Here is a 25530-nt window from a genome sequence, read left to right as displayed (position 1 = left end):
TTTATTTTTTGAACGGGTCAACTCAAAAAATTAAAATTTGGGAATAATGAAATTATTGCATGAATACTTTATTTTGAAGTGAAACTTTCAAGATGGCGACTGGGCGCCATCTGGGAAAAATATTAAATGGAAAAGAGGGTCTTGTGACACATCTTTTTGAAGCTCCTGACGAATACTCCACAACCCTAGAATATGAAGTCAATATCTTCACCTTCTACAAAATGGCGGATCATTTAATAATTTCCTGACGACAAATATATCAATATCGATATTTCTAGAAATATTCCTTTTTATCTGCCATACGGCAATTTCAACAACCCGATAAGGTTTCTTAAGTTATTTTTTGTTTATAAAAACGACAAAAAATGTCGGTACGACAATGAACATCATTGTTCAGTTAGAATATTCTCATTTAGTTTTCGGTTTTACCAGTAGAAAGGTACCACGTCAACAATCTCTAAAATGGTCAATTCTCGTCCATTGGAAGAAAGAATTGAAGCCATTTTTATTTACAATGCGAGGCGTAACTTTCACGAGACCGAAAGGATTTTCAATGAATATTTTCCGAATCGTCCTATCTGTAGAAAATATTTGAGGGTACATGTATCCAAATTCACAACTACTGGTAGTGTACATAACAAAAAGCCCCCAGGTCATCCGTTCATTCCAGAAGAACAGCAAGTGCAAATAATTGGTGAGATGGTAGTAAATCCTGAACAGTCAACATATTCCGTCGTGAATGTTTTGTGAGGTGTCTCCTTCTACTATATGGAGATTTTTGAAGATGAATAGGTATCATTCATACAAAATTAAAATGGTACACTAATTAACTGAAGATGACCCTGATCGAAGAACAGAATTCTGCGAAATCATGACGGAAACCATTGCAGGGCATCCTACCTATCTACAAAATATTTGTTTTAATACATTTTTTTAAAAGACGATGTTCACAGACAAAATTGCCGTTATTGGAGTGACACCAACCATTACGTTTTCCTGGAAACACATACCCAATATCCAGAAAAAATTAACGTTTGGGCAGGAATATTGGAAAACCATATTGTAGGACTTCTATTTATTGATCAAAATTTAACAGGGGAACTGTATTCGAATATGCTGAAAACTACTGTTGACCCTCTCATCACTGAAATCGTCAAAGTGAATTCTAATGAATTGGATATGAATATTGTATTCCAACAAGATGGAGCACTACCACATTACTCCAGACGAGTAATAAACGATTTGGATACTACTTTTCCCGGTCGTTGGATTGGCCGTGGAGGTCCTACAGAATGACCAGCCCGCTCGCCAGATTTAACACCTTTGGACTTTTTTATGGGGCTATTTGAAGCAAAAGGTGTGCGAAACTGAACCTGCTTCAATATTGGATGTACGGCAGAGAATAATAAATATTTGTAGAGATATTGACGTTACTATGTTCAAAAATTTTCTGCGTGAAATATCAGATAGGCTGTCTGTTTATATGTCAAGAAGTTCAAGCCAACCATTTCGAGAATCTTCTGAACTGACTTCAAGCTTATTACCTCATATTATGTAGTTAAATGTCAATGTTTTCAGGCAATTATCAAAAGTTCCGCCATTTTGTAATAGGTGAAGATATTGACATAATACTCTAGGGTTGTGAAGCATTTGTCAGGAAAAAGCCATATATGGGTCTTGTTCTGCTCGCTAAAATGAATATATTCAAAGAAAATATTTCCCGCCTACGAAATATTTGAATGAGTCATGAATTTTTTTTTAGAAAATTAGAATTTACGGGGTGGGAGTTGATTTTCTACCCGACAAAATATTTCAATATATGGATCTTGTTCTCTACGCTAAAATGAATACATTTAAAGAAAAACATACCCAGCCACGAGATATGTGAATGAGATGGATTTTTCTTTGAAAATTAGAATTGGCTATTGCGGCCTCGTCAGGGCGGTGGCTCCGTGCATATGTGTAGTTTTTTCCAAACAATTGTTAATTTTTGCACTTGGCGGCAGAGCGCTGACGAAGCCAATAGTCGGAAACCTTTGTCCGGTGTTTTGCCCCGTTATTGATTGTTATGACCGCTAATTCATCTCATTTGTTTTGTCCTCTATCATTCTGATGGATACATGATATTGATAACGCATTTTCTCTGATTCAAAAAGGCAAAGTTGCTTTCGTATATTCAATATAAATGATAAAGTCACATCGGAAACGTCAGTTAGATAAGGGTAATCAGTACAGATAATTATTTTAATTTATCGAGAATCAGCGTAGCAAACAAAAATATAGATTAGTGAAATAATGTCTTCGGTGAGTTAATATTTCTTTTTTGAAAATCTAATTTTCATACTTAGATTACAATGTTTTTAGATGAAAATACAAGTAGTAGGAATATTTTTTCCTTTGATATGATGGGGATTTAATGAAAATACAAGAGATACTAACCTAACCTAACCTTGATCCTTGTCATCTGCATAGAGAAATATTTTTCTATGACTTTATTGAGAGGAAGATCATTTACATATAATGAAAATATCAGTGGCCCAAGAACGCTGCCCTGAGGGGTACCTGTTGTAAGTGAAAATTTAAAGACTTGATGTTATTCTGCTTTACCTGAAAACATATATTCGCCAAAGAAGAAGCAATTAATTGATTTACATTACCACGAATCCCAAGGTTGAAGAGTTTGTCTGCTACAAATTTAGAGTTCAAAGTGTCGAAGGCCCTGCTCAAGTCGAAGAAGACTCCTACAACAATATGTTTTTCGTCAATTGAATCATGTATGTGTTGTGTGAAATTTAGCGTTGCGGTTTCTGTTGAGCAGTTTTTCCTGAATCCATGTTGCCACTCTGTCATCAGATCGAAGGTTTCGAGGTAGTCGTTTATTCTGTGACTTTCTTTGAATATGAGTGGAAAAAAGTAAATGAGGGATTTCACAAAGAAACAAGTATAATTTGAGAATTAAAAAAAATATATATTCAATGGGTGTGAGATTTTTTTCAGATGATGAAAAAGACATAAGGCAGCTTCATTATTGGTTCTGAGATGCACTCAAAAAAATATACCATACAACAGGAATTCGGCGAATTCTACAGGAAATTCCCCCTATATAAGCGACAGCAGGAATATTTGTTAATTGTACATGACAATTCCTGTCTTTTAATTCCTTTAGAAAGAACAAGTTTTAGAGCAGTAACTGCAACCGAACTGCAGTTTGTTATTTCAACAGGAAAATAATAATTTAAGTTTGCCACTCATCACGTATGCATATCCAATATAACCAACACGAATGACGGCTTCCGCGTCGGCGGGTACTGCCCCAGAGTACCGGATTGAATTGTGGAAGTCACGGGAATTCTGTTGAAATCGACGTTCTGAGCTGTTAGAACAGTGGCGTGGATGGTAGAGATAACAGGAATATAATATTACATGTATTAAAGTACTGTTAGTTGAACAATATTTATTCCGGTAGAATAATCTAAATGTATTTAAGGAAACCAAACATTCCTGTTGAATTTAATGTGTCCATACTGTTAGTTGTACAAATTGTGTTGGGTTATATTCACAAAAATGTTATATTTCACTAGATATTCCTGTAACATTCACGGTGTTTTATTCCGGTTGCACGTATAGTTCTGACCTATACGTATGTTTTACAGTCGTGGCTTGTAAACATAGCAAAATATTATTCTAGATACACAGGAAATATTCCTGATTAATTAAAAGTACCTTATTACTGCTATACTTACCGTTTTTCCTGTTCATAAGACTCGAGTCACTTTAACTTGAATCGGCTTGTTAGATTGCAAGTACAGATCGTTATCAGAACGTTTTTTTTCTGTTATGGCAACAATAGTTGCGTTTAAACAACAGGAATTGATTCAACCGGAAATTCCCGGGATTCGTTTTTTTCAGTGTGATTCCTTTATGGAATATCTGTTCGTTTCTTGAATCCATATGGTATAGATATGGAATTTGAATTGAATTTCTTTCTTATTGATTTTGATCTATGTACTCGCGAAAATTATTTCGTTACCACAGAGTGTTCTTTAAATGGTTTTGGAAACGACAGTAGTTGACTCGAATTTTTCCAGCTATTTTGATTGTGTCAAAATTCACTAATTGAGATGCAGAGTACTTAAGAGAAATCCCTTCACTTTGCAAATAACTCAATATTCATTATTATTCATGGACCAATCCTCACATGCATAATTTTTGGGTCCACTGCTGACGAAATCCGTAACATTCGAGTTCGTCAGTGAGTTCACTTAAAAATTCGCCTGAGGAGGGTTCGTATTCACCTTCTTCACGTTCAAAAATGACAGCATCCGTATCCTTATACAGAACACGTTTGCCCAATTTTTCCAAATAAGTGTTCTACTTTGGACGTGCTTGGGTTGTTACATAGGTTACTGTAGCAACATTTTCGGCGGATAGTAGAGTTGAGCTGTCATCCTTGTATTCCCAGCTGAGTATCAGCGTATTTTCGTTGATTGGAATAATAACGTCAATGTGAGATGCGGGGTCTGACATCTTCAGATCTATGAACGATTGGACTGATTTTCTCTTTGTCCCAACGTACCCCAGAACGAATTCAACATCAGTTTAGCAAGGCATTGCACACCCATTTTCCAAAATTTTGTCATACTCTAGCCTAACATTTTATCGTTGAAAGAACTCTTTTATGTATCAGTCTTTTTTTCTTGCGTTGGAGACTTTAGGCTACCCTCTTCCTTAATTCTGACGCACCTATTCATTCATCCTTGTCGGCCAATAGGCTGTCTACCGGTGGCTGTTAAATTGAAATCAATATGGGAATGATCAAAATGTGACTTCAACTTTAAATATGCACAATATCATTTACTTCCACTATATCTGAATTCTAGTGTTCCGTTTGGAATATCGTACAGCGGTTTGTTTCGATTTAATTTTAAGTATAGCGGATGCCCGTGATAATAACATCCGTGAAACACAAACACTTGTTTAGTTTGAAGAAAATTGCGTGACAATGCAATTGTCATTGCCTTGGTGAAGGAGCAGCCAGCAATTGTTTCCAACATCTGATGCAGAAATACAATATTCTACTAGTTATTTTTGAAAATAGAAGACGACATTTTTGACAAATTCCACGCATGATCAGTTCTGGTTGAAGTATAGAATTAACCTGAACGAAATTGAGGATCAATTGATTTTTGTCCATAGTGTGCCAAAATAATGACTTCTTTGAAAAATTTCTTCTGCTTTAGAAGATATTCGACGAATCTATTGAGAGAGTTGACTTTCAATATCTATTGACGAATCCCGCATTTCAAGCATGGACGGTTACCTTCATTCAAACAGGCATCGCAAGACTAATCAATAATACCTCGACGATTGGAACATTCTTCTAGAAAACTGGTGAAGTTGCGAGGACGCCTCAATCCAACTGGTATTCTAACGCTCATGGTACCCAAAGAAGGTATCCGTGTCTACTTTTGTCGAATTGGACTGGTATATGGAAGAAATTTCATTCCAGATATCGTCAAAAACGACCCCGGCAGCCGGTGTGAATCTCATCTATTCTCGACCACGAGCAAAATCCCTATCTGATCCCCAAGAGTCATGCCCTCCACATTTTTCTCGCAATTCACTCGATGGTTTCTTTTACCCATCGAGTGAGTTCAGCACTTACAGGTCGAATTTCAAACTTAAGAGTTCTCCCGTGAACGCCAAAACAACGAACTATGCTAACGCAATCTCTAGCGATAAATTTATCCAATTTTTGAAAGAGAATACTTTTCTCACTGACCTCACAGAATGAGTTTTGACCCACGATTGTTCTATCGCGAGTATGAGTACCTAATTACTGCACTCAAGAATTATACAGTACATTCCATTAAAAACGAGTCACCCTGAATAACTTTTGGTACAATGATTTGCAGGAAAAATAAAAAAACACGTCAACCACAGTATTGACATTTGATGTTACTTCCCCTATAGCATCCCCTGAACATGTCACCAATTTTTTTAAATGGATTATTGTATATCGTTTTGCATCAGATGCTCCATGATGAGCAGTTTTCAACAAAGTATAAAACATATGGTCTGAAGCTTATGGTTCGGGAGCTAAAAATTATTTGAGTTGAAAACGAGCCACCCTGAATAACTTTTGCAACAATTATTTTCAAGAAAAATTGAAAAACACCTCAACAATAGTATAAAGGGGGACACATTTTGACATATTCACATTTGATCTAAATGTCCCTATCGAACCCTCAGAGCATGTCACCATTTTTTTAAATGGATCAATTGTTTTGCGTTATCAGATGCTCCATGATGAACAGATTTCAACAAAGTAGAATACATTATGTTTCGAAGCTCATAGTTTAGAAGCTAAAAATTATTTGAGTTGAAAACGGGCTACCCTGAATGAACTTCTGTACAATGTGTTACCTAGGTTTCGTAGGTGTTTTTGTGAAGTATACTTCAAAAAAGACTTATTTTACCTAGTTAACTTTGAATTTGATATTCTCTTCATTTCGTATTTGTCTCATTCTACAATAACGATTGCCTACCAGGCAACAACGATTGCCTGGTAGGCCATAACGTTTCTGTTTTTGTGAATTCTTGAGAAGCTATGGTTTACACGCTTCGAGAACGGATTGAAATAGTGAGTTTGTACTACCAGAATGGAAATAGTGCTAGAGCTGCTGCTCGTATATTCAATGATAATCATCCAGGAAGAAATGTACGACACAAATACGTTTCGGAATTATTGAACAAATTTATAGAAACTGCATCTGCTAACAACAAAAAGCATAACCGTTCAGGAGCTATTTGTACTGCAGTTTTGGGGCACGTTGGACTAATGGAATTAGTTTTTCGGATGAATGTATGTTTAGTTTGAATGGAGAGGTGAATCGGCAAAATTGTCGATATTGGAGTGATACCAATCTTCATTTATAACGTCAGTTCATACCCAACGACCTCAAAACCTGAATGTTTGGCCAGGAATTTCAGGTGACCACATCGTAGTACCTTTTATTATCGATGATAATTTGACTAGTGATAATAATTTGGATATGTTGGAGAATCGAATAATACCGTGCATCAATAGGGCAATTGACGAGGATAAATTGATAAATTGATGATAAATTGATCATTTTTCTGGTCGTTGGATTTGCAGAAGGGGTCCTACAGAATAGTCACCATGGTCTCCGGATCTCTCTCCTGTAGATTTCTTTCTTTGGGGTCATTTGAAGTCCAAAGTGTATGAGATAGAATCAACAACATTAGAAAATTTGGGAGAGAATATCATGAGACATTGCTGAGAAATAACTCGCGAGATTTGCAACCGTGTGAGGACGGCAATGGAAGCTTGTTCCGTACCATTGTAAGGAAGTTGGTGGAAACGTTTTTGAACATTTACTATAGAAAATTTTTTTCTTCTCATTGTCCGGTCATCCGATTTTGATTCAAGAATTAATGAAAAATCTTTTCTGCTTCATTGCTTCCATATTTGTCTCTGGAACGAATATTTCAAAATGTGGCTTCCTGTATAATTGTTGGCCTGTTTTTTTATTTTTCCTGCAAACTATTGTTTCAAAAGTTATTCAGGGTGGCTCGTTTTCAACTCAAATAGTTTGTAGCCCCCGAACCATAAGCTTCAAGCCATATGTTTTTTACTTTGCTGAAATCTACTCATCATGGAACATCTGATAATGTGTGACATGATCCAGGGTGCGATTCACATCAAATGCGAATATGTCAAAATATGTCCCCCTGTACACTATTGTTGACGTGTTGTTCTATTTTTCCTGAAATTCATTGTACCAAAAGGTATTCAGGGTGACTCGTTTTAAATGGAATGCACTGTATAGTGTGCAAGTTGTACTGTAGAAATGAAAATGTTTATTCTGACTGTACTCTTACAAGGTTCAATACGTTATATTATAATTTTACATTACAGTGGTGTATATTCCACCTAGCTAGTTAGGGCGGAGGCCCCAAAAAATGTTTGATATAGAGGTGTTTAGATCACGTGAAAATTTTAAAACTTTTCTTTTTTTTTCTTGAAATAATCTATTTTTCAGACCAACTTTCACCAAATAAAAAAGCAACCTCAGTCGAATCATGGAACAGTTTCACGAGAATTTCTTATGTCACTAATAAAATATTCAAATAATACCCTGTATTACAATGTATAAAAATGTATTTATCTATTGAAATATTACCCTTTATAAGCATGTATGAAAATAGGTCCAGACTTATTAGTGACCGATAAAAGTATCATAAAACTGATTAAATTGACCGAGCTTGTTAATTAATTAATGCTCTCAGATTTCCATTCATTCAATTGGCGTTGCGGTTTATATCGCCAAGCGATAATTTAAATTATATTCGTCAAAATGCTGAAAAAATATCTTCCATTTGATAAATACAAATTAGTGGTATTTGAAAATATTTCTTTCATTTTCAATATTTGTATGATTTGAAACAGCAGAAATATTACTGAATCGTTCATAGCACTAAGACGGCAATCAAAGTATGTTCAATTTCGTGTTAACTTCATGCGAAGATTTGTTTTTATTTTCATTGATTTTCCAGTTTCCTTCTTTATCATCCTTATACATTTTTCGACAGTCGAGTCGTAAGAAATGGCTTTTTCAACATGCCTTAAAAAAGACCAATTTTATGCACTTTATGGTATCCATACCTAATATTAATCAAAAGTGAAAACTATCGAGGATACATTCGTATAGGAAAATAAATATTTCGAAATAAATTACGAAATATCAATCTATCCCAACTACCTACACGGTAGGGTGTGGCAAACGTCTATCGAAAAACAACTACTTCCCCGGCTAATAACACGCTGAATATAGAATTATATCCGACAGACATTTATGCAAGATTCCTCACGGAGCCTAGTCTCGCAGATGTTTTTCGTTCATCCAGTAGCAGGACCATGCTGGAAATCATTGAAGTAGATCACTTGCACAGAGCGGTCTCGAGGTATCACCTCTCGTCAGTACAGGAATGATACTACCCACACAGCAAAGTGTCTGGTACTCGATTAATTTCAACACGGTTCCGCTACATATATGAAACCTGCGTTTGAGAGAAAGACAGTTATACTAGTAACAACTCCATCTCGTGAACAATGCCCCAAGCGGGGAAGAAATCTTACTAATATTATAAATGCGAATGTAAGTTTGTTTGTTACAGTTTCACGCGAAAACTACTCAACCGATCATCATGAAATTTTGTACACATGTTCATGGAGGTATTAGAAGAAACATAGTATACTTTTTATTAAAAAATAATTATTTTTTATGTAAGATAAAAAAATTGTTTGCCAAAAAAAGCTCAAAATTTAGCTATTTTAACGTCATCTAGCATTCCAGTAAAGAAGTTTCAACCCTCAGTACCGTAATACCGTCGCACTGTATTATGAATAATACAGTTACGAAAATATCCAATCCAATCCAATTGACTATAGTTTCAGCTGTTTGGAATTTGTCTATATTTATTGTTATTTTCTTCTGTCACCCATGAGCGAAGCCGCGGGTAAAAGCTAATATGCCATATATCAAAACTTTGACAGAAATCAAAAGTGAAAACTATCGGGGAGAGATACATACGTATAAGAAAATAAATATTACAAAATAAATTTCGAAATATTATTCTCTCCCAACTACCTACACAGTAGGGTGTGGCAAGCGTCTGTCGAAAAATAAATATTCATATTAGGTTTGTTCTAGTTCTAACATCTGAAACTGTTTGGAAACTGCGCAAGTCATGGTGCGTACAAACAAAAAATGTCAAACAGTCCGAAATAGTCTCGGACAGAACGCTTTTGAGGAGACCACTGTGCCACCTATCGTATATATGAAGAGATGAAGACGAGAAAATACTATTAATCATGTCCATTTTGTTATGTAGCGTATCCCTATAGTCAGTTCAAATGTTATCTACCCTCAATAATCAATTATTCAAATCAAATAAATAAAAAAAACATCCTAGCAAATAGCCCAAACAAATTTTCACACGAATGCGCATGAGCAACGGGAACAATTCTCAACAGTTCAGCCTCGAGAGCAAGAACGATTCGGGACGGTTCAAAACAGTTTAGGATCATTTCGCAGTCGAAACCAGAACAGAGGATTCATCAGTCCGAAATTATCCTCAATAAACCAGAACGCTCTATATCAACTGCGCATGATCCTGATGTCCTAGAACCTGAATTTCGTAAAACCAGAACAAACATTTCATTATACGTATGTATCCTTCCTAGATAGTTTTCACTTTTGATTTCTGTTAGACTTTTGATATATGGGATTTTCTTTCCCGCTTGTTCACGAGATGGAGTTGTTACTAATTAACAATCTTTTTCTCAGACGAAGGTTTCATAATGCATTCGAGTCGAGTAGAAATTAAGCGAGTCCCAGACACTTTGCTGTCTGGATAGGATATTTTCTGTACTGGATGGATGAACGAGAAACATCTGCGAGAGTAGCCTCTGGGTTTGTTCTGGTTCTACGAAATTCAGGTTCTAGGACGTCAGGATCATGCGCAGTTGATATAGAGCGTTCTGATTTATTGAGGATAAGTTCGGATTTATTAATCCTCTGTTCTGGTTTCGACTGCGAAATGATGCGAATTGAACCGTCCTGAATCGTTCTTGCTCTCGAAGCTGAACTGTTGAGAACTGTTCCCGTTGCTCATGCGCATTCGTGTGGAAATTTGTTTGGGCTATTTGCTATTTTTTATTTATTTGATTTGAATAATGGATGATTGAGGTTGGATAACATTTGAACTGACTACACGGATACGCTACATAACAAAATGGGTATGATCATCTCTTCATATATACGATAGGTGGCACAGTGGTATCCTCCAAATGCGTTTTGGTTTAACCAAATGTTCGAGACTATTTCGGACTGTTTGAGATTTTTTGCTTGTACGCATTATGTCTTGCGCAGTTTACAAACTGTTTTGGATGTTAGTACTAGAACAAACTTTCTATCTGTCGGATATAATTCAATATCCAGTGTGGAAGTAGTTGTTTTTTGACAGACGTTTGCCACATCCTACTGTGTAGGAGTGTAGGTAGTTGGGAGAAATTAATATTTCGAAGTTAATAAATATTTATTTTCTTATACATAGGTAAAATTGACAAAATTTTGGTAACTCTATTCAATGAAATACTTCTTTTAAAGAAAATCATTCAAAACGTTTTCATGTACGGAATATACACTTTTTGTCCAGTGAGTTGAGTATACAAATTCAATTTTATGTTTTCAATACAAATATTAGTTTCACTCGGAAAAAAACTTTGAAATAATATTTATTATGTACATTATTCATGTGTAGAGGTACGACCCAACACTTTGCTACATATCCCACACAAGACTGGTGTCCGGTCATAGTTATATTGCCATTTCTTGAAGTCTTAATGTGTGGTCCATGAGTCTGTGTTGAATGGTATCCAGTTTCCGATATTTTATCTCGATGGAATGTTTGAATGTTTTACTTCTCGACAACTTTATTTCTTTGAGACACCTTTCGCAAAACATGTTTCTCTTTTGACGTCTGAACGAAGAATGATCATCTGTTTTTAACTCTTTCGTCTCAAAAACTGAATATATGACAACAGCATGTGGTAAATTACCTCACTTGTTTTTCGAATAAGATTTAGTTGTATTGCAAACTTTCACTACATGTATTCTTACACTAGTATTGCCCAAACAAAAAGTGTCAGTGTCGAGACCAGAATAATTTGACTGAGTAATGTATATTTTATACATTGTTCAGATGCCACCTTACTAGCAAGTTTAAATATCATCCATCCTTGTACACGAGTATGTAAAGTCCTTTGAGAATAAGGTAACCTCTATATGATTGGTAGGTTTTAAACACTCTTTTTCACAATTTCCTCAATAGCAAGCTCTTCAGACACATTATTAATTTTGAATAGTTTTTTCTTAAATACCAAATTGAAGACTTTTTTCAACATATTCTTGTTTGATAATAAATTTCTTCATACACGTCTGAATTGACTGAGAGATAGCAATTAAATGGCTTTCAAATGTACAATATTTGATTTTTTTTGTAAAAAATTTAATACTCTTTGAAATGCATAAGAAGAAATTTGGAAACATTATTCGGAACAATATTTTTGTATTTTCCATACTCACCATTCTTTTTCAGTATATCCACATGATTTCTTCAACTCTAACAACACCCCAGAACAAAGTTTTTTTAGCGTTAACTCCATCACTCGACTTTTTGGATAGATTTTTAGACCAAGATAGTTCTCGTTTTTGAATGAAAACGAAAAATATGTTCTAATTGTAACTTTGTCTTTTCTATGTAAATGATTTAAAATGGAACATGTTTTCGATTGCATAATGATATTATTTTTAGTGTTGTTTTATATTTTAAAGTATTTGATTGCTTTCGACTGATCAATTGAGAGAGTCCTCAAAATTCCCTCGAAACTGTATAACAATCAAAATATACTTGCGAGTTTGTTCGGTGTATTTTTGTATATCAGCAAGATTCATTTGACATCAATGACTGACTGTAAAGCCCATTGACTAATCGAAGTTTTCCTTCGAATGCATATTCAAGAGGAGATAAAGATGTTTAATATTTAGGAAATTCTGAACTAATTTTTTGGGAGGTTTTCACCCATCAGAGTCGATCAGGAGTAGGAAAGAAATCAAGTGTAACAGTTTATTGATAGATAAATACCCGAGCATTTGTCCAGCTTCAACTACTCTTGGGGTGAACTTGTTGTATTTATGATGAGATTTTTATCTGAGAAAATGTACAGGTTCATCAATATTTCGAAAAGTACCTGTAATAGTTTCTGGAATTCCCGAAATTATGTCTAGAATTCGTCCTCTGGTTGTTATCACACTAGGTGACTGAAAATATTCCACATAAGATTCATTGTCATATGCCCTTTTCTAAATCTCTCTAAATCTGTCTGTTTTTCCTTTAACCAGCTGTTGCACCCCTACGAACGACAACCCTCAGAAGTCGAAACTTGTGCGAGCTAATGATTAACGAGGTCTTACCTTTTAACGTGTGAATAACGCTCTATTAGAGAAATGCGTTCTGCTCACAAAAAGATTTATTATCTGGACAAACGTGGGTGAATGCTGGTCACACAGTATCTAAGATCTGGCAAGATACTACTCTAACTAGTTATGGTCAAGCATTTGTGGACGGTTTATCAACAGGGTTACGCGGACCAACGGGTAAAGGGCAACGACTAATTGTCGCCCATGTAGGTAGCGAGAGTGACTTTTTATACGATAGTGCACTGATTTTTTTATCAAAAAAAACGGGAGATTGTCACGAAGACATGGACGCCCAACGCTTTGAAGGATGGTTTGAATCCCTTTTTTCACGAGTCGAGGCAAATTCGGTAATAGTAATGGATAACGCTTCTTATCACAGCCGATTAATAGAACAGCTGCCCAACTATGACCACCAGAAAAGTAGACATGCAGAGTTGGTTAAGACAAAAAGGTATTCCATTTTCCAATGACATGATGAAGGCCGAGTTTATGAGTGTCATTAAACAGCATCGTGACAGATATCGCTAGTATGTGGTGGATACAATAGCTCGTGCTGAAGGCATCACCATTTTGAGACTTCCTCCTTACCATTGTGAGTGAAACCGTGACATATACAATTTCTGATGTCCAACGTTTATTAGAACTAGCAATGGAACGGATACGGAAAGAAGATTAAGCTAATGCTGTAGCCCATGTGATTAAGGAAGAAGAGAAAATGTGGAGATTGGACGGTATGTTAGACACTGTTTTCGACCAAATAATAATAGATTCAAGTGTGACTGTGGATTTCTCTTCGGACGAGTCAATGGATTCTTTGCTTTGTAGTTCTCTTTCTATATAAAAAGAACATAATAATTATTTTGTAAATTTTTCTGTTTTTTTGAAGTACTGTATTAGGCATAATAAGAAAATGTAATTAGTTTTACCATTGACACCAGGTAGCGCCACCTACTATCGGGCGATAAAAGATGGTGGGAACGACACCTAAGACTGTCTGTCGTTCGATTCGTCTTCATGTAAATCAGGTTGGACTATGGCTCCCTTACCTTTCAACGGTGTATTCCTCAGCAGGAGGAGTGGTTCTCGACTCACGACAATTGAAAACATATGCATTTCCATTCTTCATTCACAATGGTTATATTCATATTCGTGGTCACTTATGAATATTCATTGAAATTTCTCCTTCTTTTTTTAGACATGATTATAATAAATTCATAAATGAACGTTTTTAAATGAAAGGAATACAGCACATTGGAAAAAGCATTACCTAGGTGTTGCGTTATCTTCTACTGTCAGAGAAACTGGATACCTTTTTTCACTTGTAAAGTAAGTGTAGGTGTAGTAGTTTAATGAAATAAATAAAAACACTCTTGTCTAATTACCACTAGTACGACCGGTTTCAAGTATAAAACTTGGTGATGGGTCCAACCCGAAACCGGTCATATAAACTAGTGGTAATTAGACAAAAGTGTTTTCATTCATTTCATTAAAGTGATCATGAATTAACACAAAATAAACAAGTCATCAATTACACATATGTTTAGTAGTAATTTGAGACGGAGACTTACGTGGGTTTGATCATTGCAATTTCTTGTTGGATGGGTACTTGGGTCTGGAAGTGGCTCTCCAAAGGTGCTTTCTCAAATCTTCATCTAAATCTACAAACCTTAAAGAAGTTTTAATCACTAAACCTCTCGCATCTTGGCTTAATGAACGTGATAAAGCTTTCCAAAATTTTATAAGAACAAAATCTGTTGATGATCATATGAGGTATGAAGAATTGAGAAAGTATACTTTGTTAATGATAAGAATTGAAAAAAAACTCATCTCAAGTCTATTTTGAAAAAATACCACGCAAAACCTGGAATGCTCTCTCTAACCTCAATGTTCGTTTATTCCAAAAATTAATATTTATTATCCAATCACCTCTCGAATACCGATGAAATAAACTACTATTTTGCCCAATTCGTATAAAATGTTTCTAATAATTGAGAACAAAAAATTTTTAATTTCATATCAATTATTATTTTAATCAAGCAAAATAACTTCTCATTTCAATTTTCTACCGAAGAAGCTCTGTATTAAAAGCCTAGCTTCAGGGATAGATAATATTCCAATCAGAAAGTTGAAACTTTTTAGCCCGTTTATAGATAAATACATTACACGTATCATCAATTGTTGTTTTGAACGTTCATATTTTCCAGACTTGTGGAAAATTGCCGTGTGGATACCCATTTCCAAGAATAATGATCCAGCCAGTTATTCTGTTCTCAGAATTATCAGTATATTCCTGGCCATGAGTGAAATTTTTGAAAAGAGTTATTCATTCACAAATTAATGAATATTTCAATTTCAATGTTATCACCATCGCAATGAGTTTTTGGTAGGGTTTTAGTGCAGATACAGCTCGTGCTACTGTTACACAAGATTTTGTTGAGGGACTTGATAAGGGAATGATTAAGTACTCTGGTTCCAGTAGATTTTTTGAAAGTAATCGATTTCATCAATCATGAGCTAATTTGCATGAAATTCGAATATTTTGATTTTGATAGTGCTGTCTCATTTCTCATCTGGTCTTATTCACAGGGTAGATCTCAAAAAGTTTGTGTTGATAGCCACTACTCTTTATCTCTTGATATTCTATCTGTCGTACCACAGGGTTCCATTTTGGGACCTTTATTGTTCATCATTTATACTACTGATCCTTCAAGAATTGTAAAATAAATGATTATGCTGATGTGTTAGGAATCACACGTTAAAAACTAAGACCTCATTAATCCTTAGTTTGCACAAGTTTCGACTTCTGAGGGTTGTCATTCCTAGAGGTGCGATAGCTGGTTAACGAAAAAACAGATTTTTTTTCAAACAGAAATATATGCATTTCAGAATCGATGAGTATGCTTTAACGCTGTGAACATGATTTGAAAGTTAATCCTAATAAAGCAATGTCGATGCATTGTAGATCGTAGTAGGATCGTAAATTTTCAGACAACTATATTCACCCAGAACTGGGTCATATGTTCACATTCATTATGGAATGGTGCCTGTTGGTTGAGTTTTAATAGCTCCGACCTAGACTTTGCTAGTGAGTACCAGAATCTCCTGTAACTTCTTTTCTCATTTATCTTTGTATTTTTTGTATTATCAATTAAGCAGATTTATTATTATCATCATTATTATTATAAACATCACTGTCTTTTTACTATGAAATGCAGCTCTTGGTACTCAAAACATTATTTCTGAAATATTCAATATCATCATTAATGTTTACATCTTCCTCTCGAAAAATATATTTACCACATAGTATAAAACAAAGTCGCTTTCCGCTGTCTGTCCCTATGTTTGCTTAAATGTTTAAAACTATACAACGGATTTTGATGTGGGGTTTTTAATAGATGAAGTGAATCAAGAGGAAGGTTTATATGTGTATAACATGCATAATATAGTAGATAAACACTGAATCCCCCTTAAAATGGTCTACAAAAAACTCCGCGATGGTATATGTCTATCTCATGGGAATAATCCACAATAATTAGTGAAGTACTCGGAAGACTACATTCAACCAACACAAATCTGCATAAAACAGAATTGTTTCCAGTTCAGCAACTGTTTTACAGACAGCATCAGTGCAGGGTAACGGGAAAGTCTCTGTCTATCTTCGTGGCTAACATGTTCATGAGCAGATTTGAACTGAAAACAAGACATGTGAGTTAAATTTTTTGATATTGAGAAATATAAGATAGCTGACTTTGTTCCAATTGTTAACAGATCCCGCAATTTCTAGTTCACATATAAATTAAAAAACAAGCTGAGCTATTATTCTTAGGTGATTTGGTGATCAGAAGTAACAAGGGTGTAGAATTTCATGTCTTCAGGAAAAATACCAGTATTTTCAGATTATATCAATGATAGCTGCTACCACTGCTTAAAACAGAAAATGGTGCGACTACACTTTCTCGTTCATAGTATTACGAACCCCTTGAGTAAAGGAAAATATAATATTGGAGAATGTGACAAAACAATACTGGTTAGACGAAACAACCTATTGGAATTGCTTTCAAAGAGCATGCTCCACATATTCGATTTCGTAGACCAGACATTGAACATTTTTGAAAACAGTAAATGACATCCATCTGGAAATAGCAGAGTATGGCATAATAACTAAAAACAATGACACAGGATCCATTCCAAGCAGACCATTGTTCATTCTCATATGAATCGCATTGTTGAAAATAACTTCTACTAAAAATTTTTCAGTTCTCTGAAACAAGAAAATTATAAAGTGGTTTCAGTTTTACTTTTTTGAGGATATACAATATTTTTTCTGGTCCTGACATTGAGTTCTCTTACCGAGTCCACTACTTCAAAGGAGCAGAGTAAGATCTGACCGGAAGTGTATTTGCAGTGACAACTTTATTCTCCCTGACAGTTTCGATATCCTAATTGGTGGGAATTATGTTACTTTCCGCATATAGTCTTCTCTATTATTAGACTAGATCAAAACAGCTGGTCATGCCCTGGAAGCTCCGTCAAATTTGGAGAGTGTACCGGTAATTCACTAATAAACCGTGTGTGGAGTACACGGTAAGTTATCTTTAGGTTGGTGATTTGTATAGTATCTGCGGGGAACATTTTATTCATTCTTCGTACTCTTTTCGTACCTACTATTTCGTATCTCCTTCACTGAAACCTCCACAACAAATATTGTTAAATTTGGTTAAATTTGGGCCAGAGCTGCTAGGACATCCTTCACATGAATTCAGCACTTCTTAATCTTCACAAAGGATTCAATATCTCACGAAGCATAAGACAACAGCGGGTATTGTCAGTTAGAGGCGTAGGGCCGCTTACTGTAGATAGATAAAGGTTAAAGCCGCATATGATTGGCATGCCAACAGTAAATGAATAATGGTGTAATAGTGTTCATTTTTCGGTAATATTATTTCCCAACTCTTTCCATATGGCCGTGTTTAGTTCTTCCTCTATAGCGAGATATTTCTATGACTGTTCTGATTCTCTACTCGTCAAAGTTGTATAGAACATTCGGTATTGTCTGAGTTAAATAATTTCAAGAATGCGAACATGTCGGTACATCAAAGAAAGCAACATAGTCGTCTCGAGTAAGTCGCATTGCAATTCATCCACAAAGTCACTGAGATATTTCTACCCGCTATGCCTCGTAAGAGTGCTGCTAACGGGCCATTAAAATAGTGACTTGCGACAAATAACGTCAATAGTGGCGACCAACACTTTTTCTCATATTGTGTTGAAGTTAGTATTAATAGGCGTCGGACTGTGTAGTAATAAAAATGTTCCAATAATATATTCTGTGTGATGCGAAGATAATTGAAATATCGTGCAAACTAATTTTGTTCAAATATTCAATTTTGATGACAATTTATATTTGTTTTTCTTTATTCAAAATTGTTACCTTCTACAGATCTATAAAATATTCAGAATATTATTCGTTGAGTTTCCTGATCCCACATCTATGCTTCGATTCTGATTGCTTTGTGGATGCATTTTCTCAAGATCCTTGGTCGACTATTTCCAAAGCACTATATAGGCATTTCTTTACTTCACACAGTTTGAAGGTCTTGTTGTTCCTTGCGATGAATCCTTTAAAATGCCGACAGTTTTGGACGCTTCACGTTTCTCGAACAACTAGCTTCCATGTTTTATAGCTTTTCATTCAACGCGCTCTCGAAGTAAATTGAAGAATATCACGACTAATCCCTCTAACATGGTCTTTAAACTCCCAACAGAAAATAATGTTTGTGATATTTTCTCACTGAATGTGGAAGGTGATATAATCACTTTCGCCGATGACACTGTAATTATTTATCAGTCGGAATCATGGAATTCTCTGAAACGAAAAGCAGAAAAAATTTCAAAACGATGATTAAATGGTTCGAAAGTAAATTATTGAGTATAAATATATGCAAAACATTTTACATTACCTTCACTTCGTAAGCCAAGAATCTACCAGATTCCAAATCACTCTCAATAAATTACGATGACGTAGAAGTTTCTGTTTCATCAGTAGATAAATTAAAATACCTTGGTATATATGTTGACGCTCATCTAAAATGGGATGCACATATTGATTACTCAGTCAAAAAACTAAGATTCGTTACATATAGATTAAAATGCGTGAAACCATATACCTACAAAGAGACCAGATGCGAATGCTATACCATACATTGTTCGAAACTCACCTCACATATGGAATAATTGCTTGGGGAGCAGCAAACAAAAATTTTCCGAAACACCTAGAACAAGCACAAAAATCAGTATTGAAAATTATCCACCTCAAAAAAAGAACTTACTCGACCGACTCATTATATAAAGAAACATTATTTCTAGACATCAGACAACTCTACTTTCTCAAAACTATAATGAGACAAAATATTAATAGACATGTATTTAGGAAAATAGAACACAAATATAAAACTCGACACAGGAAAAACATCTTTCAAAGGTCTTACTCATACCTAGCTCCTCGATTATATAATCTCGTCCCACATCATATAAAAAATATCAGGAGTAACAATTCATTCAAAAATAAACTCAAAACCTGGGTCTTGGGCTCGCCAAGGCTTCAGATACACCAGTACGTTGATATGAAAGATGTTTACTATCACTGATTCACATCTTCATACAGAGAGTTGAAGATATAATTAAATCAATATGTCTAATATTTCTAAAACGGCTTACCTTTTATACCATTTTATATTTTAATTTTTGAAATTGTATTCATTGGTACTCCAATTTCTGCAGAACCCACGCACAGGTATATCCTTCTGTGGGATTTCTATATTTATTCAGAAATGGCTTCGTACAACTTGTGACATTGAAATATGTATATTTGCCAATGGATATTATTATATTTCGTTGAGAGTAAGTGATTTGAATGTAGTACGCCTATGGCACTAATATACATAGATATACTGCTGTAGTTTCTCTCATTTCTAGACAACTATAGTTGCATATACTTCAGTGTTATATGATGGAATCGGCCGATACTTGATGAAAATCCATAACTAACGTATTCTAAAAACACTTTGAAAACGCCATACAATGGCTTCTTCGGACGTGTCTTAATAACACGTGTTGCAGTTTTGTAAACTGTCTAGTGAAAATCACACAATAAAGTGTTTTTAAAATACGACACTTCAATGTTGTTCTTCTTCACTGGCTTATTGAGTAACCTGGTAGGTGGTTATTCATCTTCAACGTATTTATACTGGTCTCTGTGAATAGTTTAATGAGGTAATGAACGCAATCATTAGGTTGCGTTCATCAACTTACTGAAAGTACGATGAGCGTATCCTAAATCGTTTCTGAACGCACACTATTATTATTGAGCTCCTGGTACAAAATGTTCAGAAACATGCTCGAAGTAAACTCTGCATATTCTGCTTTCGAATAGAATGAAATTATCCTCCTACAGTTATAATTATTCCATAAAACGTTCAACACGAATAATTGGTGCTGACTGTTACAAATAATTCATAATAAAATAAATAATATGATGCATGCATTCGAAACAAAAACGTGTATCCATTCAATTTAATAAAAAACACATTTTTTGATGGAAAAGACATATAAAAAATAACAGAAAAGTTCACTCCGAAAAGATATTGCTCAATATAAACCTTTGAAGAGTCAACTCAGGCAGTAACTTTTTGCGGTGCTTTCCCTTCCTTACATTTGATGATTGCACTAGTTTACAGCCAAATGTAGTTCTTTGTTAATTTTTGGTCCCTAAATGCGAAAATGATAGTAAAAATTTGCTAACACGTAAGAGTTTTGTGTTTAATGAACACGGCATTCCAAATTTGCTTTTTCCCTAAATTGGGAAAATTTCTACATTTCTCTATTTTTAAATTTGTGGAAAGTTGACCCAAAAACACTAAAAATAGATAAAAACATTTTTCTGATCACGTGACCTCACTCTACTCCAGGGATAAACTGTTTATGAATGCAACCCAGTAAACAATATCAAATTTCTGTAGTTGTCATTTATCTGACGAAGGATATTGACAATTATTCATATATCACATATGTCACTTCAGTTGAAATGTATGTTTGGGGTACAATAAATGGTATATTTGTAATTCGCTTTTTTGTTTCAGGAATGAACATCTCTAGAAAAGCATTCACGTAGTCCACATTGATAGCAATACATCGACACATATCGAAACGATGAGGAATGTACAGAACATTTGTGATATCAGTTGTAATCAGACGGGAACCTTATCGTGATGTTGATTTTGAAATTTAGATAAGACTCAAATCAGTTATTTTCCTAGTCAACGCGGTTGTATGTAGTTTACTATTTAGTTATGGGATATCTTTGGCGAAAAAGGTCACTTCTTTTAAAGCTGGTGGTGATAATTGGTACAGCTTGGTTTACCATAGCATTTCTTTTATATACCGATAACAGTGTTCAAACTCCAAATAGTGTAGCTATGCGGTTAAATGGTGAAATAGTGAAAAAAACTAAGGAACAAGTCGAAGTTGAACCAAACAGGGTGAACCCTTTTGAAAAATGGACACGTAGTTCAGAATTTCCAGTGAAAAGACAGGATGATAGTGGAGGTGTATTGCTTCCTCCTCAAGATATGGCTGGAGAAATGGGAAAACCGGTCATTCTCCCTGCTAATTTATCAGGTGAGTTGGTACTAAGCAGATATGATTACGAAACAGATATTCCAAAGTTGACTCGATGCATCAGTCTCAAGACTGAAATTTCAAGTTTCACATCTTGTTAACTCATACTTCTTACGATTGAGAACTTAGACAGCATGAATGTTTACATGAAAATTAGTAGTTAAACTTTATATGACTTGATTTCTACTTGAGAAAACGTGAGACCGGTGCATAATTCTTGGTATATTTTATATTTGACATGATTATTTCGATATTAGCTACATTTTGATGAATATTCCATACATTCTGCAAATGTTTCTTGGTATTATAAGAAAACAGGTTCAATTTGTTGTTTTTATTATTAATCTCGTTAGATTTATCACTTCATCAAATCCCCTGCAGCAGAGTTGCTGTTTGAACATGCAGTAGTGAAACATTCCAAAGTTTTTAATTATTTTTTTTTATCGGGAACTATTCAAAATCAGATAGAAGGTATATACTCTTAATTATGAAAGAACTGACCCGTTACTGGATGAAAATGAACACCAACATGCATTTCTACTGAGGATATCACGGTGTTAGCAAAAAGTATCTATGAATAAAAAACGTTTGTGACAATTGTTCAGTTATTATCGTGGATAGAGATATCTTCAAGAAATGATCTGACAATTATTAGCATCTACCAGAAACGCGAACAAGGTAAGAAAATATTGACATTTATTGGCACAATCCCATATTATTTTTATCAAATTATGACCACTCCCAGTTAATACTTTTTTGTGTATGTAAAAAACGTATAATATTTTATTTAATTTTTATTTCGAAACTCATAGACAGTACCTATCAAAATGATGTCCAAAATAATATGTTTCTTTTGCGGCAATATGCCCAAATTTTCAGTAAAATGTGAATGTTCAAAAATCTGTTTGATATCTGTGTTTCCATTAATCAGATGTCGCCCCTATACGAACGACAACTCTCAGGAGTTGAGAAACTTGTGCGAGCTAAGGACTAACGCGGTCTTAACTTTCAACGTGTGATTCCTAACACGGTTGCAGAATCATTCCAGCTTCAACCAGATGAATTCTCTCGAGAAAAATATCTGGTCGAGGCGGGAATCGAACCCACGGCCTTCCGATCGTGAGTCGGGCGCACCACCACCGCGGCCAATTCCACAATGTAAATTTTTAATGTGGTGGACAACATTGAGATGACAAATCCAGAATAAATTCTTTTTGAAGCGATACCAATGGGATCCATACCAGCCGCTTTCGTATATATATTTCAAACAATTTTATATATGCTGACCAGTTAGGATATGTCAGTTGAAAATTTTCTGGGAAAAGCGGCAACCGAAACATGTGTACTCCAATAACCCTATAGACCAGGGTCGATACATTTTGAAACCAAAAAAAATAACAGTAGGATGGGTTTCACATTACAAAAGAAGGGGAATATGATAAAATGAAAGGAAAAATAAATTACGGGCGATCTGAGTTCGAGAAATGGGAGGGGGTGAGTTTTTGCGGGTGAAAAATGGTTTATCTAGATTTTCGGCAAAACTACAAGTCCTGTGAAAAAAAGTTAAATAGCAAATTTGTAGGTAATGAAAAGATCTACAACTTTGTATTCACAATTTTTCACATAACCTCAAAAGTTACCTGAAAAATTCAAATAACCAAGTTTTTGTTTTTTTATTTTTCTTAAAAAAAAAATTCTACGAAATTCAGTGAAAACTTAACTTTTTATGTCGGTCGGTAGCTAGGCGGTTCGACGTGAGTGCTTTGTTCACTGACTCGAATTGACTGCCGTTTTTGTCGGTGCTTCAAGCCCTAGTCTAAACGATCGATTTTCTCTTGCTATCGTCCAACCCGTGTTAGGAATCACACGTTAAAAGGGAATACATCGTTAATCCCTAGCTCGCACAAGCTTCGACTTCTGAGGGTTGTCGTTCGTAGGGGTGCGACAGATGGTTAACGGAAAAACATATTTTTTTAAACAGAAATGCACTGTAATTTATTTGATTCAAAATATTTATTTTTCCACCTTATTGTGACTCAACATCAAAAAGCACCCTAATTTTCAATCGAAAAATCGATTACTATATTATTTACTCTAGTAAATGTTCTCAGAAAATTCAAAAAATCGAAAAAAACTTAAATTCGATTTTTTTTAGTCATTATGTAAAATTTCATCAAAAAAATGTGATTGCTGCAATTTTATTCAGTTAAAGACTGTATTTATCAAATTCTAATTACATTCATGTTATAGAAAATCTCATAAAATATAAATATACATGTAAATCGTACTATTGAATTTATATACTTCATTCTGATTAGGTTATTAATTATAATATTTTTAAAAACGGTAATCTTGTTATTTATAAATCCTTATCTTTAATATTAATCACTTATTCATTAGTTTTTGTCTCTTTGATGGATTTCTTCATCGTTAGATTCGACAAACCTTTCCAATTCTAGTTGATCTTCGAAATCTTCAAGACCATCACCTTCTTCGTCTCCAATATTATTTCCAGTCTGCATTGGTTCTTCATACACAATTTCATCTGAATCATCAACTTCATCGTAGGTTTTTTCTTCCATATTGGAGCAATGTTCAGAACCATGACAATTTGAGCATAAATGTGTGCATTTTAAACCATAAATAGATTTGGAAAGCTGAATACACTTATTGAATGAATGAGTCGAAGAGGTTTTTGTATGAAAGTGTATAATCATAAAATTATTGCAAAGCGCTTTCAACTTTTGTCGACTTTCAGGTGAGCACTGATGATGACGAAAGTCGAAAGTGCTTTGCAATAATTTTATGATTATACACTTTCATACAAAAACCTTTTCGATTCATTTCAAACCATGTTTACGACAGCCATATTTCAAACTGTTACATCCAGTTTCACAGCTACAACAAATAGTTTTAAGCAATACTTTCGGAATCAATTCCTTTTCTGTAAATTTGGGCATAATGCCACGTTGATGTTGCTGTCAGCCCCAATCTGTTGCTGTCAGTTCGTTACCTTACCAAGTTTGAAGCTGATAATATGCCCTGTAACAGTGTTGTTCTGCTGCTCCTTCTGTGGGTGGAAGGTTTGCCAAAATAAAGATGATTTCATTTTTGCCAATTGATATTTTTGAAATCTCAATGTTATTTTTTCATTTTTACATTTATAAATAGATTTGATTGATTGTAATCCATTGTTTTATATCTTCTTTACTTGCATCTTTCTTATAAAAAAACATTGGCCAAATTTGACAAATTTTTGGCATCTAATAATGAATTTACGATACTTTCCAGCTGCTACGAAATACTAGGTCCAGACCCTCCTAGCTCGTTCCCCACTTCTCTATGAAATGCCTATCAATGGGCTAGAATTTTCCGTAGGTCTCTCAGGTATATAAATCACTTTAAAACGGCAATAAATAGTAGTTGTTTTCTGAGAGGTGTCAGTCCATGAACCTACTGTGTAAGGAGTTGAGACTGGCCTGAACGAATTGTTCTTAGATAATTTGATTTATAGCCAGTCTTCAAGTATGCCCACTGACTATATGTGAAAGTATTCTATTTCTATTTGCAATTTTTTCGTCTGTCAGTGTGACGTTTTTTGAGTAATTAAAGTGTAAATTTCAATAAACAGCTCAAAATTGTACATAGTGATTGAAAAAAATTCGATTTTCGGGTTTTTTTCGATTTTTTGCATTTTCTGCATTTTTCTGCATTTTTCCAGTCTTCAAGTATGCCTACTGACTATATGTGAAAGTATTCTATTTCTATTTGCAATTTTTTCGTCTGT

General features: G+C 34.7%; 1 protein-coding gene across 3 annotated transcripts in view; it reads left to right on the top strand.

Annotated features, from left to right (window-relative positions):
* Pgant9 (Polypeptide N-Acetylgalactosaminyltransferase 9) overlaps positions 1 to 25530 on the top strand; it is a 179130-nt gene that overhangs the window by 14868 nt on the left and 138732 nt on the right. The window contains exons 1-2 of one of the 3 annotated variants that reach the window (XM_074176005.1): positions 2284 to 2304; positions 21206 to 21743. In XM_074176005.1, coding sequence (XP_074032106.1) covers positions 21416 to 21743 — 328 coding nt within the window. In that variant the 5' untranslated portion in view covers positions 2284 to 2304; positions 21206 to 21415. Of the gene's footprint in view, positions 1 to 2283; positions 2305 to 21133; positions 21153 to 21205; positions 21744 to 25530 lie in introns of those variants that run through there. The other 2 variants (XM_074176007.1, XM_074176004.1) reach the window with 2 other exon arrangements.

The sequence above is a fragment of the Leptinotarsa decemlineata genome, unplaced genomic scaffold (genome assembly GCF_025532065.1).
Source record: "Leptinotarsa decemlineata unplaced genomic scaffold, Ldec_3_MD MMD2_tig00001393_RagTag_RagTag, whole genome shotgun sequence".
In the NCBI taxonomy this organism is placed as follows: Eukaryota; Metazoa; Arthropoda; class Insecta; order Coleoptera; family Chrysomelidae; genus Leptinotarsa; species Leptinotarsa decemlineata.
The sequence above is the reverse complement of the archived record's forward strand: the minus strand, read 5'-3'. Positions and strand labels throughout refer to the sequence as shown.